General features: G+C 33.8%; 2 protein-coding genes across 4 annotated transcripts; one reads left to right on the top strand and one right to left on the bottom strand.

Annotated features, from left to right (window-relative positions):
- Window positions 1-579: 579 nt before the first annotated feature.
- Window positions 580-4,496, top strand: LOC145608312 (uncharacterized). Its single transcript, XM_081663928.1, has 8 exons — window positions 580-726; window positions 1,460-1,539; window positions 1,868-1,941; window positions 2,043-2,137; window positions 2,411-2,519; window positions 3,523-3,536; window positions 3,768-3,869; window positions 3,974-4,496. Exons 1-8 carry the CDS (start codon window positions 664-666, stop codon window positions 4,187-4,189), a joined length of 753 nt encoding a protein of 250 aa, XP_081520054.1. The 5' UTR covers window positions 580-663; the 3' UTR covers window positions 4,190-4,496.
- Window positions 4,497-5,019: 523 nt separating this feature from the next.
- Window positions 5,020-15,846, bottom strand: LOC145608186 (uncharacterized). Of its 3 annotated transcripts, none has more exons than XM_081663796.1 (15): window positions 15,613-15,844; window positions 14,769-14,932; window positions 14,153-14,384; window positions 13,205-13,284; window positions 12,889-12,927; window positions 12,559-12,577; window positions 11,283-11,336; window positions 10,001-10,128; window positions 9,843-9,911; window positions 8,878-8,963; window positions 7,685-7,794; window positions 7,462-7,571; window positions 6,103-6,147; window positions 5,868-5,942; window positions 5,020-5,391 (listed from the first exon to the last, which is right to left on the bottom strand). In XM_081663796.1, the coding sequence occupies exons 2-15, from the start codon at window positions 14,907-14,909 to the stop codon at window positions 5,272-5,274; spliced, it is 1,308 nt and encodes a 435-aa protein (XP_081519922.1). In that variant the 5' UTR covers window positions 14,910-14,932; window positions 15,613-15,844; the 3' UTR covers window positions 5,020-5,271. The 3 variants fall into 3 exon arrangements, with proteins under 3 accessions (XP_081519922.1, XP_081519921.1, XP_081519923.1); XM_081663795.1 differs by having other exon boundaries at window positions 15,625-15,843; XM_081663797.1 differs by lacking the exon at window positions 11,283-11,336 and having other exon boundaries at window positions 15,625-15,846.
- Between the last annotated feature and the right edge of the window lie 537 nt (window positions 15,847-16,383).

Below are 16,383 nucleotides of genomic sequence, written 5' to 3'. Positions count from 1 at the left end.
TAATGCCATTTGAGTGACATTTGAAGTTACTCATGATGAGTAACCTGGGCGAGCTCAAAGTTTAAGGGTCATTATGACCTAAAGAATCAAAATTTAAGATAGAAAACATAAAATAAGGACCACAATTATACAAAATTAATGCTTGTTTTATTTGACGGGATGCTATATTAAAGAATAAATAAAAAAAATTACGATACCATGTGGAATAAATTTTAAAATTAGATACCAAATATAAAAAACAAAACTACAATGGTACCAAATGGAAAATCTCTAAATTTTACTACATATTTATTGTTGTGCATGTTTGATGTTCATGGGAATAAGTTTTTACACTAATTTACATTCAAGCAATTTTTCAGAAGCTTTCAAAGAAAAAAAAAGCAATTTTTCAGAAAAATCATTCTTAATTAATTAAAAAAAAAAATTACCAAGTTGAGATATGAAAGTTGAGTAATTATTCCCATTTACTTTTACTTTTGCTTATTTCTTTATCTACTGTCCACGTCAACAAATACGGTAAATATCAAAATTTTCAGTCCACATTGAAAAATAAAAATTGGGAGTATCTTGAGAAGGAAAAGCACATAAAAGGATATAGAGTACAGTATCATTTATAAGAGAACACAACACTCTCAGACAAGTTCACGAGCATACACAATACTAATGGCAAGTATGTCAACATCCATCTGTTCTACGCAATTTCCCAATCTTCTTCGCAACTCCTTTGTAAGAATTTTTAATTCTTCCCTTCTTTTTCAATTTTTATAAAAAATGTATTATGTCAACCTTATCTTTATTGTCAATTTTTATTAATCAATATTATGCACCAATTTGTTTAAGTGGGTGTTCTTATTTTCACCATCATTATAATGAATGAATTTGTATTGGACTTAATTGAATAAATTTCAAAAGGGTTATTAATTTTATTGCATTTTATAAACTTATGCTACTTGCAAAATTTTAAGTGTTGTATAAAGTTTACAACTTTTATTGGAATGATTTTGTATTTTTGTACAAAATTATGTAATTTGGGAATTCAAATTGTTTTTTAATTACTTTGGTGTGATTGAAGTATCACCTAAGCAATCTAATACTTCCATGTTGAATAAGATTTCAATTTCAATCAACTGAAATTTGAGTAGTTGATTTTGGAACTAGTGAACTACTATGTGTGAGAAGCAATTGATTATTTGGTCAATTAATAGACCCAAATAAGCTTCTGTTCTTTCTTGCTGTGTGGGAAATACTGGGTGACTCGATACCGGGTTTTATTCGTATCGGAGCATTAAACCAAACAGATAGTATGCTTAAATGATATGAAGTGCAAATGTGTGTAGTGTAATATGTTTAATTATCTAACAGCCAATGTCTGCACAAAAATTATACAGTATGAAAGTTGTAATGTGTTTTAAAGTATGTATGATTTAGTTAATGGTCTCTTGTGACTCTTGTTTTATAGTTCAATGTTGCTTTCGGCTATACTATCCCAGCAAGGCAATGTGTTACATTTTGTTCTATCCAGCAAGAATCTACTGAAAGGTGGGTTTTACTTCTCGTTTTGCTTATTATTTCTTTGGTGGTGAATATGCTTCACTCAATGTGAGAGGGCTGTAAACCGTGTGTGTTTGACAAATTCTTGTATTCGACAATCAGACAAGGCTAAATTTAGACTGCAAGCATTAAAAGAATACCCTTACTAAATATGTTTTAAAAAATTCAACTAGCAGAATGTTTCATAATTATAGTAGGCTGGTTAAGCTGTTTGCGGAGTTGGTGGTGGACGCTGTACAAATATGTAATGCTAGAAATTAGCTGCTTTCCTATGTTGTAGAATCTGAAAGCTATCCTTCATGTGATTCTGTTATAGACTTTCATATGTTCGCCAACTAAGAGGAAGAGATCACAGAGATGTTTTGAAGCCTATCGCTGCAGTTGGTTCAGGTGATATTCTAATTGGATCAAACTACCATATTTTTTAGTGTAATTCAATGCTAATTGTTATACTTATGCTATGCTCACAAAGAGATTTCAATGTGCTTTAGGCTTGGAGACATCAATGACAGATTCAAAGGGCGGTATCCTTACATTTAAAGGTGTTGAGATAACTGTTGAATCAGAAGATGCAGAAAAGATCAAAGTGAGCCGCGTACATTAGATTATGTGTTAGTTCTATGTTGAAGTTTATTTATAATGATGAATTGTAATTGATGCTTGTGCGCCTTACTATTCTTGTGAATCTTATTTAATACGGAGTAGTATTGATCTAACATGGCAGATACTTTGAAAGTTTTGTTTGTCTTGTCTATCTGCAAGTCACTATCATTTCAACTGTTGTCTAAATCATTTCATTGCTTCACATCATTTATATGATTATTGAGATTTGAATTCTGAAGTTCCTTTGTATTTATAGTTGAGAGTGGACTTGACTGGAGAAGATACACAGAAAGCCTTTGATTTGGTATTGTTAAACTTAACTCGCTCAGCCCCGCCAATTCCTGGGTTTCGCCGCCAGAAAGGAGGTAAAGATTGTAATCGATACAGTTTTGTGAAAATTAGTAATTTTTTTGCTTCTAACTGTTTTGTTTGGCCTTATTGCAAGCTCAAGGATTGATGGTATGTCCATTTCTGTGAATTTAGTCATGCACCAAATTTATTTTGTGGATCCGTCACCTAAAAGTGTTTACATATTCAACATGTTGATAAATTCAGTCATTGTTAAATGGGTCTTCTTTACAGAAAAATCGGAAGCATGTGATAAGTTTTTTGCTGTAAGGGGAAATAAGTATTCACTCAAGCAATCCCATGTTTCTCATTCCATAATAAGGACATATCTGTGCCTATTAGCCCTTTAGCCTAAAATGAATAGTGTGAATGATAAATTTGTGTACATCTTAAATGGAAGAATGAAACATTTAAAATATAAACCATCCATTGAAATGGTAATTGTTTGAGAAAGACAAATCAGGGATGCAGCTGATTGTTTTAAGCCTCCATAGGATGTGAGATTTGCTGTATTCATAAGATTTTTGAAAGTGTACTGGTATATCGTCATCAAGAAGCTGGCCGGCCGGATTTTTATGGTTTTTCTAAATTGATAGCTTCTTTTTTAGAATAACCTCCTAGGTGATTTTAAATAGGTACATCTTCCTTAATTTTGGAAGAGTACAACTGCATTTACTCAAGTAAAATTCTTGTGATTATGAATTGCAAGCATAATTTTGTACTAGTATGACTGCAACTGTTTCATTCTGAAGGATTTTCATTAATTTGATGCTTAACCATTCTTGCTTTTATATTTTGCATAATATTTAACCATGATTTGCAGATTTGCATATTTCACTGTTAAAGTGATCTGTTGATTTTTTAATTTATATTTTTTTAACTTTTTTTTTTTTTTTTTTTTTTTTTATCATCAATTACCTATTGTGATTAAATTTCTCAGGTTAGTCAGCAGATTTAATAACTTGTCAACTGAGGAATTCTGACATTGTTTCCTTTTGCTTCTGCATGGGGAAAATCCAGGAAAAACAGCGAAGGTAAAAATTCATTGTTATTTCCTTGCCAAACATGATATACCATATAGGCCTGATTTGGAATATTCTAAACTAAATGCTGTCATTGTGTGTGAAACATTTTTCTACACAATTTTCTAAACTTGGTTCTAAGATTAGAAGGTTCATACATTACAAAATGTGATTCCCTTTCACAATTCTGTTAAAATCCCTCAATGGTTAATCTATTAGTTACTGATCTCCGGAATGGTGCAGGTTCCCAAGAACTTACTTCTGGATATAATTGGTAGAAACCGTGTTACAAATTTTGTTATTCGGGAAATTGTCACCTCAGCTGTGGCAGGTTATGTGGAGGAGGCAAGTAGCTGAAACTGATTATTGCAACTTACAGTATTTGAAGTTTTTTTTTTTGTTTTTTATTTGATAGCTTTTACTTATATATGCCCTTTTATTTCACACAGGAGAAGCTTACTGTGAAGGATGACAAGATCAACACAACTCAGACTGAAGATGAGCTTAAACAATCTTTCGTGCCTGGAAATGCATTTGGCTTCAATGTTGAACTGGAGCTTATAAATGAAGAAACTGAGAGTGAGACTGCTAGTGCTGAAACTGAGAGTGAGACTGCTAGTGCTGAAACTGAGAGTGAGACTACTAGTGCTGAAACTGAAGCATAGCAGATTTCGTACTCAGAAGCAGTAGTATTTTAGCATTTCCTACAGTTGGCTTCAACATTTAAACATGGGCTTGTTTCAACTAAATTTGTGCTCAAAGGCTGCCTTTGCTCCAGATTCATAGCCAAAAGGTTCTATGATGTAAAAAATGTTTTGTAAGTAATTTCTATGATTTAGCAGCCATAACAAGATGAGAACAATTTTCTGCAGTCTTCGTGTCTGCTAGTGGTGATAAAATTATGTGCAGTTTAAAGTGTAAGGTTACCATCTTTGAGTATTTGAAAACGGAGGAACGATATTTATTTTTTTATTTTAATTTTTTTTTGACACAGGATAACGATATGCAGCAAGTCTCTGAGAACCTTTTTTTTTTTAGAAAAAAAAAAAAAAAAAAAACTTTAGCTTAACCATACATTAATCAACAAGAGTTTACAAAGTACAACAAAGTGCAAAGTAAGCTTTGGGGGGTATTCAAAATCCTTACACATCCAAAGTGAGCTCTAATAGCTAGACACTTTGTTTGTTGGAGCTGCCTTGCACATCGCACTCTCATTCCCACTTGGGCTGAAACTTGACCAATGAAGACTAAGGACAGCCCTTGTAAACCTACGAAACTTGAAAGGCGAAGAAAGAGAAAGGACGGCAAAATTCACAAATTGATTGAAACAGCCTATTAAGCAAATTGAAATGCTCACAAACCGAGCCACCTAAAGTGACTCAGAACGTCTAAGAACTTGATAACATTGTAAACATGCTTCAAAAAAGAAGTTAATCTATTGTGTAGGTTTTTCTTACAGTTAAAAAAAAGAGGTTATATCTGGAAACTGTGCACATTTTCTGAAAAATTGTCAAATCATGAAGACTAAATATTGTTGTTTTAAATATGTATCAGCAGGTCTGGTCACATAATGATGTATGTACATTGTACACTCTGGATTAGATGTATTTACAAAGGTAATTTCCACCTAGAATTTGCCAAAAAAAAAATAATCAGTAAATCCTGAACACTCTGGAAGATATGTATCTGCAACTTCTGAACTTGCAGCAGGTTGAAATAAACCGCCTTTGCCTATTTGGTTTTTCTGTTACTGTTTCTCCAGCTTCTGCCACAAGTAGAGTGCCCTTCTGATGATAGGATCGGCTGAAAAGCCTTCAGCATAAGCACTGATTGCATTCAACAGCGTTGCAAATTTTTCACCATCATCCTGTAATTATACAATATATATTAGGACATTCAACAGCATGGATTAAACAGCTATATTGTTTTCCTACATGTACACAGGTGAGCCTCTTTACATATTAGTTGCTAGTAGCAACTGGAAACGTCTCATCGAGAACCATGATGGGTAGAGTAAAGAATTCTATTAAAAAACCAAAAGAGTGGAGATAGTCTGATAATTAACACCAAGCTACATTTTAGACTTAAAACTCCCTTAGTCTGTCAATAACTTCAAGACTTCAATACTATGCTAATTCACAAGAATCACATCCTCCAAAACACACATTTGAGTATTACTCTGGGTTAGACGTATTTACAAAGGTAATTTCCCCTTGCATGATCTAACACTTTCGAGTGATCATTTGAGGCATGGTAACCACCATTTCACTTGACTGAGCTTACTTTGCCAAAGACAGTTATAGTGAGCAAAACAGAAACATCAATGATGATATTTATACAGACCTCTGGCTTATGAAATATCAGATCAGATGTAGCAAATGGAACAAGGTAATGAGGAAGATCAGAACGCAATATTGCCTGCAAGACAATCATATGTCAATTGAAGAAAAGCCACCACAATATTCTTTCTCACTAATTTTCTCAACTAAATAGAAAAGAATTGTCATCAGTGAAGTAAAAAAGGTTATCCCCACACATAAAGCGATTCAATACAAAAAAGCTTTGATGAATAAATTACCAATTCTTTGCTCATGAGAGCTAGATCAGTGCTTGATATCAGAGCCTGCACGGTCAAAACAGGAATGAAGTGAATACTTAAACATGCATTAAACAAAAACAAAGAAAAGTGTATGATCAAGGAAAAAAAGCCCTTCATGAGATCATGACACAAGCACCTCCAGTATCAGAAAAGAGACATCCTTATTTACACCAGGACTCCAGTGCCCTAAGGCAAAAGGCTCACGTACATCACTAACTATTGAGCACACTCCAGCACTCAATTAATTGTCCTTATAGATAATAATTATTAGATAGGTACTGCTGAACATACCAGAACCCAAATCTAATTCCTGCTACTGATTTCCACGAGAGAAACCAAAAGGAATTTTGAAATATGACTAGAAGATTGTTTTGTCCGATTTCCTTTTATTCTTTTAAGTTCCAACCCTTCACAATATTTCAGGACACTTAACACTAGGAAGGTTCTCCTTGTGTCCCCAAGTACCAGGGAAACAAAAGCATAATTAAGCCTCGACTCTTCTATTCAAAAAAAAAAAAAAAAAAAAAGGTTTATCCACCCTAAAAAATTAAATCATAATTTGGGAATAGCACCAACAAAGACTGCATTTGAGTGTAATAACTATATAGGGCGGCTGCTTAGAAATCAAATAAGCAACTGACAGAAGCAGCTGAGAAAGTTTATCCACCTAAAATATCCTCATCACATGAAGCAAAGATGAAAGATATGCAAAATTATGTGCAATTCACACCACTGGCAGAAGCTTTGCAGGTTTATCTCCTGAAATCTTCTCAAATCCTATACTTGGTTAGAGAAGTCCCCAATAGTTCCTCGATCATCAACTTTCTCACTTTTAAATTCCTCTCACCTTTTTTCTTAGCCCGACCCACCATTTCATACTCTTTCTCTCCTTTGCCTTAATTATCGCGCAAAAAGTAAATGTTAAGAACATAATGAAACGAAGGTGAGTGAATGATACTCTAAACAACCATTATCTTGCCAGCAGCCGTTTTAATTTTCTATACTCTGTATCTAGAGTTAATGTTTCCAATAGTCTATTATTCTTCTCCACCTAAAATTATCTCAATACCTTCTTTTCATAATCCCACATGTCCCTCCCTGAAGAAATCATTAAATCAGTAGCTGCATGATGAAGTTTGCTCATATCCAAGATTAAAATAAGAATAGTCTTCTGTATCTTTTCCAGGAAGAGAAATCAGCAAATACAATGTCCACATGTGGGTTGCCAAAGACAGTTCAATTATCTTCTGCAAATAATATTCTTTAACCTAGTCTATGAACACAGTCAAACATATATCAGTAACTAGCCCCTAGATTTTCAGTCAAACAAACTCATACCTCTTTTATATGGCCTTCTCGCACTTTATCAATATTAGACAATAATTCTTCCAAAGATCCAAATTCTGTTATCAACTGAACAGCATTTACTTCCCCTATTCCTGTTACACCTGTGTCAGGAGTGACTCAAAATTTCAGAATCACGTTATACCAACCACCAAAACAAACTGAAATTTAGTCTTTCAAAAAGATTTGATGAGAGTCTAGAACATTCCAAACCAACCTGGTATGTTATCACTTTTGTCGCCAACAAGTGCAACAACATCAACAAACTGAGAAGGACTTAGAGTTCCATATCTTTTGGCAAAATCCTCCAGGCCATATGAGACCATTCTACACAAACCAGAACACCAAATTATGTGAATAACAGCATAAAAAAACTGAAAGGGCCAAAGAAAAGACAGTTGAATAGATATAATTTACAGTATATTTAAAATGAAAATGTCATAAGGCCCCCCTGGTTTGGTCAAAAATCTCTATGTAAGAAAAGTAACAGAAGTGTTAAATTTATATTTATGGAGATGCCTAAAATATTTCATGAACCTTGGGAATAAAAAATAGAACATCCAAAACAGAGGTCATCAAAATGGAATTTTGCATTACACCAGATACCAGAAATGGAAATTTCCTTTTCACCTGCATTTTGAACAGGTATCAGCAGCCAATAAAAAAGGCAATAAAAAAAAAGCCTTTTTCAGACTAAGAAACTAGCAGGGAATTTCTCATTCCTTTTCTACCAAGACACATGACAACGTGGATTACCAATTGCCATAATATCTTTTAACTTTTTTTTAAGAAAGATCATGTAATAAATTAACCTAAGGAGGGGCACTATGGGTAGTCTAGTATCTTTAAGTTAGTTCTTTAGTTTTATTATAAATAGGGAAAGAGGGGAAAGGAAAAGACAGGCAGTATTTTGGAGTAGATCCTTAGAGAGTTGTGCCTCAAGTCACTATTTTTAGAGTGGTGACCTAAAGTCACTAATAGAGAGTGGCATCCTAAAGTTGCAAGCTTGTACAAATCCCTGTATTTCAATATTTTCAATCAAAGATTCGATCTTTCCCTCTGTATTCGGAGTTAATGGTGTGTGTGATAGTCCGGCAAGCCTGATACAGATCACCATAACTTTCAACCCCTCCAAAAGTAACATAAACTATTTGCAAGTGCTCTGGTCACTCAACACAGAAAAATCTTGAAGCAGGGACAATGTTGACCAAATCATAACGACGAAGCCAATGAAGGTATTCGCAACAACAAATCTTGACCAATTTTTATGACATGAGAAAACTATTAGCCGCTGGAATACAATGTCAATCAAGAATCACATGACATGACATGCATGATCAGCTCTTATTGCAGGGATATTAGAGGGAAGAAATAAAGTGTTTTTGAAGTCAAGACAAAAGTAATATTAACTCATCTCCACGTGAAGCAATTCGTAAAAGACGCAGGGAAGGTGACAGAAGCTGGAAGAAATCTTTATCTGGTGAGACAACTCGGACCTATCACAAAAGTAATTAGTACTATAAATCAGAAATGGAGTAAATTTCAATCTAAAAAAAATATATGCTAACAAAAACAAACAAACAAAATTAGAGACTTGCAAGTGAATGAAGAGGCTGTCATGTTGCAATATGTATAGGCAGTCACGCATATAAGTTCTCTGCTGAGAATAATCATATAACTTAACCATGGAGATTGGTGCAGGCGTGCAGCTAGTGTTAAGATGAGGTAAGATGATAGTATTATCTTATTTTTCTAACCCCCTGGGTCTTTTTCTTTGGTTCTAATTCATATCTTAATGCAACCTGGTGAGCCCAGAAATGTGCTGATTTAGAAAAGAAGAAAGTGAAAATTGGGATCCCTATTCCCTATAGTGGTATTTAGTTCCTTTTGCAACCCAATGAATAGTGGTATAAGTGGAAGCAAATAAGGCAGCAAACTTTTGAGGGAAAAATTTCTATATTTTAAATTTTAATCACTTTTCGTGATTCTGGTATAATTGGAGCCAAATGTTGCATTCTGAGTGACTTCTTAACTTTTTTATCGTAGTTAAAACCGTAAACTTACACAGACGGCTTCATTAATATTGCTACAAAGCCTGCAATGCTTCACAGGAGACAATTACTTGAATTTCAGTTGAAATAACTCTTTACTACACAAACCATTACCCAGCATAATACACAGCAGGATTAAATAAAGACTAGAAGCAAAATACCTCATCCATAATCTATCTAGACAGATTAGTGACAGACAGACAGACTGATTTTAAAATAAAACTTCAATCAATTATTAACATACTAAGTAAACAGTATTAGGCTATCAGCCATGTACTTCAGCTAGATAAAATTCAGATTTCCAATCTATTTCTCAGAACTGACCTTGTAACCAGACTCAACACTCCTTAAAGCAAGAGTTCCTATAACATCATCAGCTTCAACACCTGGTACCTGGTTTCAAAAGGGCAACAATAAGGCAATATGGAGAGACTGAGAGATTACTCATCTAAAATTTACAGCTGCAACACTAATTTGGTTACCTCAATTACTTTAATTGACATAGCCTTGATGGACGCTTTTAGATACTGAAGCCCTTGAACCACAGTATCAGGTGTAGGACCACGGTTGCTCTTATACTGTGGATACATGGTGTGGCGAAAATTTGTGCCTTCACCAAAAGAATGCTAAAACCATCAGTCCACACAATTACCAAAATGGAAGATAACCCTTAATAAGAAAAATTTAAACACATTTTTCACATCCTGTACAGAAAAACACAGAATTACTTCACTGAAAATTACTATTTAATAGGTAAGATAGATAAGTCTTCTTCAAGGGCCCATATATTGGTACACCACAAACAGCATAATAATCTGCGTTTGGTCATTTTGAACAATTCTGCAATCAACAAATTAGAATTTTCCTCTGGTCAATGACATCCACAAATGTATCTCGTTTTTTAATTAAAAGAATACTCAATCCTTCAGATTCTTCTTGATCAATTCTCCTTGACAATCTTCAACTTTTTCTTAAAAACTAATACTACAGGAACCCTCAATCATTCAACTACATTACATAGAACAAAATCAAAATAATCTCAAAGTGGAACATAGTAGGGCCTTAACTAACCCAAACAGATTAAAAAAACAATGGTACAGGTCAAGCATCACAAAATTAGGGATTCTCTCCCAACATTCATTTGCACAGAGGAAACAGACCTAGCTTGAGTTAACATCGACCTAACCTCCTCCCCCAATCCTCTTAAATATAGCAACCACCAAGCATATTCATAAAGGGTGCCAATTGGATATTACAACACACCCTTGAATACATTAATCAAAAAATATCACTGCAGATGTAATCGTTCAGTTTGCACTGCTCTATTTCGAAAATCAGATGCAAATATGGTTACAATATTTTGGGACACTTGCGCAAACACTATACTATGGAATTGACTAGTCTTTGATACTCGGGGATAGATAAAAAGGACTGTGAGATGTGGTGGCGCCTATACGATTGCCAAATATCACTCAATACTTTCTTTCTGGTTCAAATCTTCAAATGATAGGAATAAAGAATAATCTTTTCAGAAATGAAATTAAAAAAAAAAGGATTTGAAAAATAATGACAGGAAATGTTTGGTAGATTTAAAGTCATTTACAATCCAAACTTCTACAAGATGTTGCAGAATTTCAATTAAAATAATTACAAATTAAGTTTTCCCTCCAGGCACAATTCCACAGTTGCACCCCTTCTACTGCTTCTCCGTCAGGGAGACCAGAGACATGAAGATTTAAAAAAATATATATGTTGAAAGCATACCTTTGAATGTTAAGCTTTGTTTTGAGGAATTAGTAGTTTCACCAAATGAATTTCCTGAAATTAGAAAGCTCTATCAAAAAAATGAAAATAGTTCTTTCAATTATATGATTAGGATAATTCTGTTTCAAAAAGATATAGGTTAATAAAATAATGTATTGGTTCAATTATTATATAATTTCAAGTCACCTTAGTCTGGCAGTCATACATATTACAGATTTTTAAAGAACAGTAGCACACTGTAAGCCATGCTTAAATTATATACAGCAGAAGTTGATTATTGAAGTGATCATATCAATAAGATAAACAATAACAGAAGACACATATCTTATTTCTCTAATTTATTCCTCAGCAAGTTGGTGACAACTAAACGATTTCCAAATCAGAGTTAAAAATTATATACACCAATTTATAATTCATAAATGATAAATCGGTTAGACGACTTTGCCAGCTTAACCTATCAGATCAACTTCCCAAGCCCTTCCAGCTCACAGCCAAATTCCAATCAATATTTACCCACCATGGCCTGAAGATAAACTCAACACACCCAGAGTCCATTGTATTGTAATATGATGAATAAAAATGTTGAGAGTAGCACTTGAGGGGATTACTTCATTTTCTTTTGAATAACATACATTATCATGAATTTCGTTCAACTTTAAGACACAAAAAAGTTCAGAGAAAAGATAGCTCTCTGCTCAAGTACATCTAACAAGAACATAACAACTTCCATACGAAGAGTAAATTCAAGAGCATCCTCCCTTCTTAGTCGAAAATTGGAAACATCAGCATAAGAGCACAGAGTGGTTCAGCTGACTTAGAGACGTGTAAAAAAGCTTGACTAATTTAGTGCAATTTCATAGCAAATTAGCAAGGTTATGACATCAACTTCAAGCTGACTTTCATTCATGTACACACCTCATTGACAACAGCAGAAATTTCCCAAAATATTCTAGAATAGCCAACCATCTACAGTCATCAAGAAGCTAAACTATGCACTCTTAACTTACTTCCATAACATCATTAGAAAACATAAATAACCACTACCAATCGGAATTATACATACCCCCTCAACAACACAGAGAAGCAAGCTACAATCAGCTGGCTGTCAAGAGACTCAAGAAGCTACAGATGGTGCACAATCAAGACATCAAGACTCGTGTAAATCTCGATTTTAATTCAAGAAACACAAATACAAGATATCATGACACAAGCTTAACCCCAGATATGCTAACAGCCTACAACTGAAGACATGAAAATGCCAGACTGGAAACCTCACCAATATGGTCAAACACCACCTGCACAAATTAAGTTCAACATATTAGAGGATGGCGACAGAGCATACAAACCACATATAAGTAATTGAACAATCGATCGTAAATTACACTTCAAGAGACAATTTGCTTGTATAAAGCGCTGATGCTTTTAATAAATTTTGTGACTGTCAAGATCGACAGGCCATAGGTATCAAGAAGTTGCACGCTTTTGGCATTTAAATTTTGTTCACATAAAGAGCCTCTTATCTAACTTCCAACAACTATGAAAACATTATTATGTAAAATCAAATAGAGTAATACAAAATGAAATGAAAAATAAATTAAAGCCTTACCACCACATGCGAAGGATTGAATGTAAGCACATCAATTATCTGCAAGACAGACAAGTACTAGTCATTAGAAATAAACAGAAAATAGAAGCATGCATTTCAACCTACAAGCTGAGACTCTCAAAAACTACATAATAATCACATAGTAATTAGATAAAGGACGGCAATATAATGTTGATAAGAATAAAGAGAGATGTGAAGGAAGAATGACAGGAAAGACTTGAGCAAGATAGGGCCAAGAAATTAAAAATAAATAAAGATGAACTACTATCCAGATAATATGTGAGCAGCAAAAAGTGAGGAGAGTGACAAAACTTACAAGAGATAAAGCAGCAAATATTGTCAGAACCCAGTCTCCGTTGCCATCAGCATTCGAAAGATAGCCATGGTGCAATTTTGCTAGAAGAACATGAAAAGACTATTTCAATGTAAAACAACCAATCCTAGTTGTTGTACAGGAACAAAACAAGTCCAAATCAAGGAAAGCTCAACAAACATGTGGGATAGAAAAGTAAATTATCAAAAAAATATATATCATGCATGCAACAATCAAAGTTGTACTTAGGAATGCCATCTTTTGGGTTATTATTTTCACGGATTGAAATTGACTGAGATTCATAAAAATTTGGATAAAATTAGCGAAAAGCATGGCTAATAGATGTTGCTCATACCGCACATATATTTTACTATGTTAAGGAATCAACATCACTCAAAAAAGAAAAAAAATCAGCTTGTTGAAAGGAAATTTGACCTACGGAATTTAAGCCCCTGTACTGAAAGTTGAGCAATGGGCAAATGGCCCTCAAAAATGCTTTGATGCTTGCAATGTAGTTAAGTTCAACAAAGAACTATAGCTAATAGTAAAGTATGTTATGAGCTAAAAAGATCAGAGGAAAATTACTGGATCACCAATAAATACTGAGTCCTAAAGGCTTTCTTGTTACCATCATTTAATCAAAGGAGTCGGGGTACAGTAAGCGAGAGAGAGAAAAAAGAACAGTTGAGAAGAAATTAAACTTAAGAAGGCCAAACTTAGAATAGTTTAGCTCATCACAATTAATCTATACTTCTATAGCATGCATTAGATATAAGTAGTAACAGATGCTGTTCAGCACATCAACCAAATCACAATACTAAAGCACAGTTAGCCAACAATTATTTCTAGAATCCAAATCAATGTTTTACAAATAACTGAAAGCAGCATACATATACTTAAAAAAGAAGCAGTGATTTCACCCACATAAACAAAAGTGCATGAAATATATACCTAAAAGCTTGTAATAGGCTCGGTATATAACAGCAGTCCCATCAATGAGCATCACCCTACCATTTGAAGGAGCCTCACTTAATTCAGCAACATTGGGATTGACAAATTGCATATACTTGCGTTGCCCAATTCCTTGCTCATTTTGCAAGGAAGTTTCCACATTGCTACTAGAAGAGACAAAAGGTAATCTAGTAATATCTCTACCAGAATGGTAAAGTAACTTGGAAAACCCCTACAAAGAAAGTGGTAATTGTTAAATCAACAATAATCAATCAGTTGGATGCTCACCAAATCCTAGGATACACTCTTATTCACAAATATCGGAATAAAACTGAGGAAAAAAATGCATAAAATCTGTTACTCCGACACCCTATTGTACGTCAAGTGTCGGGTGTCAGATCCTCTGACACTTCAATACAACATGAAACCCAATTATATATAGTGGCCTTTACAGAAATTTTATAAAATCTGGAGTGTTGAAGGATCCAACACCGTGTCGAACAATAACACGACACTTAAATCCGAGTCTGTGCAACATAGCATATAAACACACAAAAACTCCACATTGTAAAGGAAAGAGCAAAATTCACAACCAATGGAAAACCAAATGAATTACCTTTGCATTGAAAATTGCAGGGAAATTGAATACATTTGATTTGCAAAGCTTTCCACCAACACTGTGCATAAGAAAGTTCTTTCCTAAACAACCAGTTGGCCTTGAGTATACGTGAAGATGTGAAAACCAATAGCAAGCCATAAACTCATGCCAATACTATCTTCCTGTTGAAAGCACAGCAAATAACAAAATTGTTACTTGTCTACTTTTATGTTGAATAAATAGCAGAAACTAAAATTCTAATATTTGTAGCATAATATCATCCCATCAACACACTAAGGTAATTACACATTCAGAAAAAAAAATTCACTATTAATATCAAGTATAAATATTTGTAGCATAATATCATCCCATCAACATACTAAGGTAATTACACATTCAGAAAAAAATTCACTACTAATATCAAGTATAAATATTAGTACATAATATCATCCATCAACACACTAAGGTAATTACACATTCAGAAAAAATTCACTATTAATATCAAGTATCAAATGCCCCACTACATTCACTATTTTTTGTTCATTTCAATTGAAACCCTACCAATTAATAATTAGTATAAAACATAGACTATGAAACAATTCAAGGGCATAAAACATAATTATATAAAAAATAATAATAATTACAAATTTACAATCAACAAACACTAACCTTCCAAACAAGATAATGGGCATTAAAAATTACTTCGAATTTTATAAAGGGTATAAAAATTGATCCTCAGAAAGACAGAAAATTGAAAAAAATTGCTGAAAAATTCGAAAATTAAGAGAATGGGGATAGTCCAAAGCAAACTTAGCAGCAAAAATAGAGTATTAAACATTGAAATTAGCAGATAAAAACTAACCAAAGGTCTGACCTTGTTGCAATTCAGTGGAGTATGAAGCTTGGAGCTTGAACCCTTTAATGGAGTAGTGTAGCAGAGAGCGTTGTTGGGTTGTGAGCAGAGAAGATGAGGCTGCTTGCTTTGAAGGCTTTGGGCGGTAAACAACCATATGGTTGCACTCTAGAGGTTGGGTTGTGGTCAACAAATGACACCAAGAGGGCAAAAGGTCTATAACTCTGTAGTCTATTACAAGTATTAACCGCAAGGGTGTTCAAAACACCCGACCCACTTGACCTGACTTGATTAATTGACGACCCACAAAATATCGGACGAGTAATTAGAGAAATGTTTTATTTTCCGGGTCGTTGATCAACATATGTGTGCCATACCCTTCATTTGCCACATTACCAAGGAAAGACATCAAAAGCAAGTTGTTACAATATTTTATTCAATGACCAAACAATGATAACCGGTTATTGTGTATAACTTGATTAGAGCAAATCCAGTTGTAAGCTAATTGTTAAATTAGCTTGTCATGCCACATATGATTTTAAGCTAACTCTATTTGTAGCTATTTTGTTCCCCAATGGTTAGTTATTAGTTTGCTAATCAAATAAGCTTGACTTTCTCAATTAGCTTTTTAAATTTAATTATTTATAATATATTAATCTCCTAAAATTTTAGAATCTTCTTTCTCAAGCAAGGCCAAGCTAATTGTATTTTTTAGCTCCAATTGTCAAACTAGTAGCTAGAGGCTTTTGAAAATTGCAAGGAAGACCCTAGCTACAACCA

Source organism: Chenopodium album, chromosome 23, assembly GCF_948465745.1.
Source record: "Chenopodium album chromosome 23, dcCheAlbu1.1, whole genome shotgun sequence".
In the NCBI taxonomy this organism is placed as follows: Eukaryota; Viridiplantae; Streptophyta; class Magnoliopsida; order Caryophyllales; family Amaranthaceae; genus Chenopodium; species Chenopodium album.
Note: the sequence above shows the minus strand (reverse complement) of the source record. Positions and strands in the feature narration are given on the sequence as shown.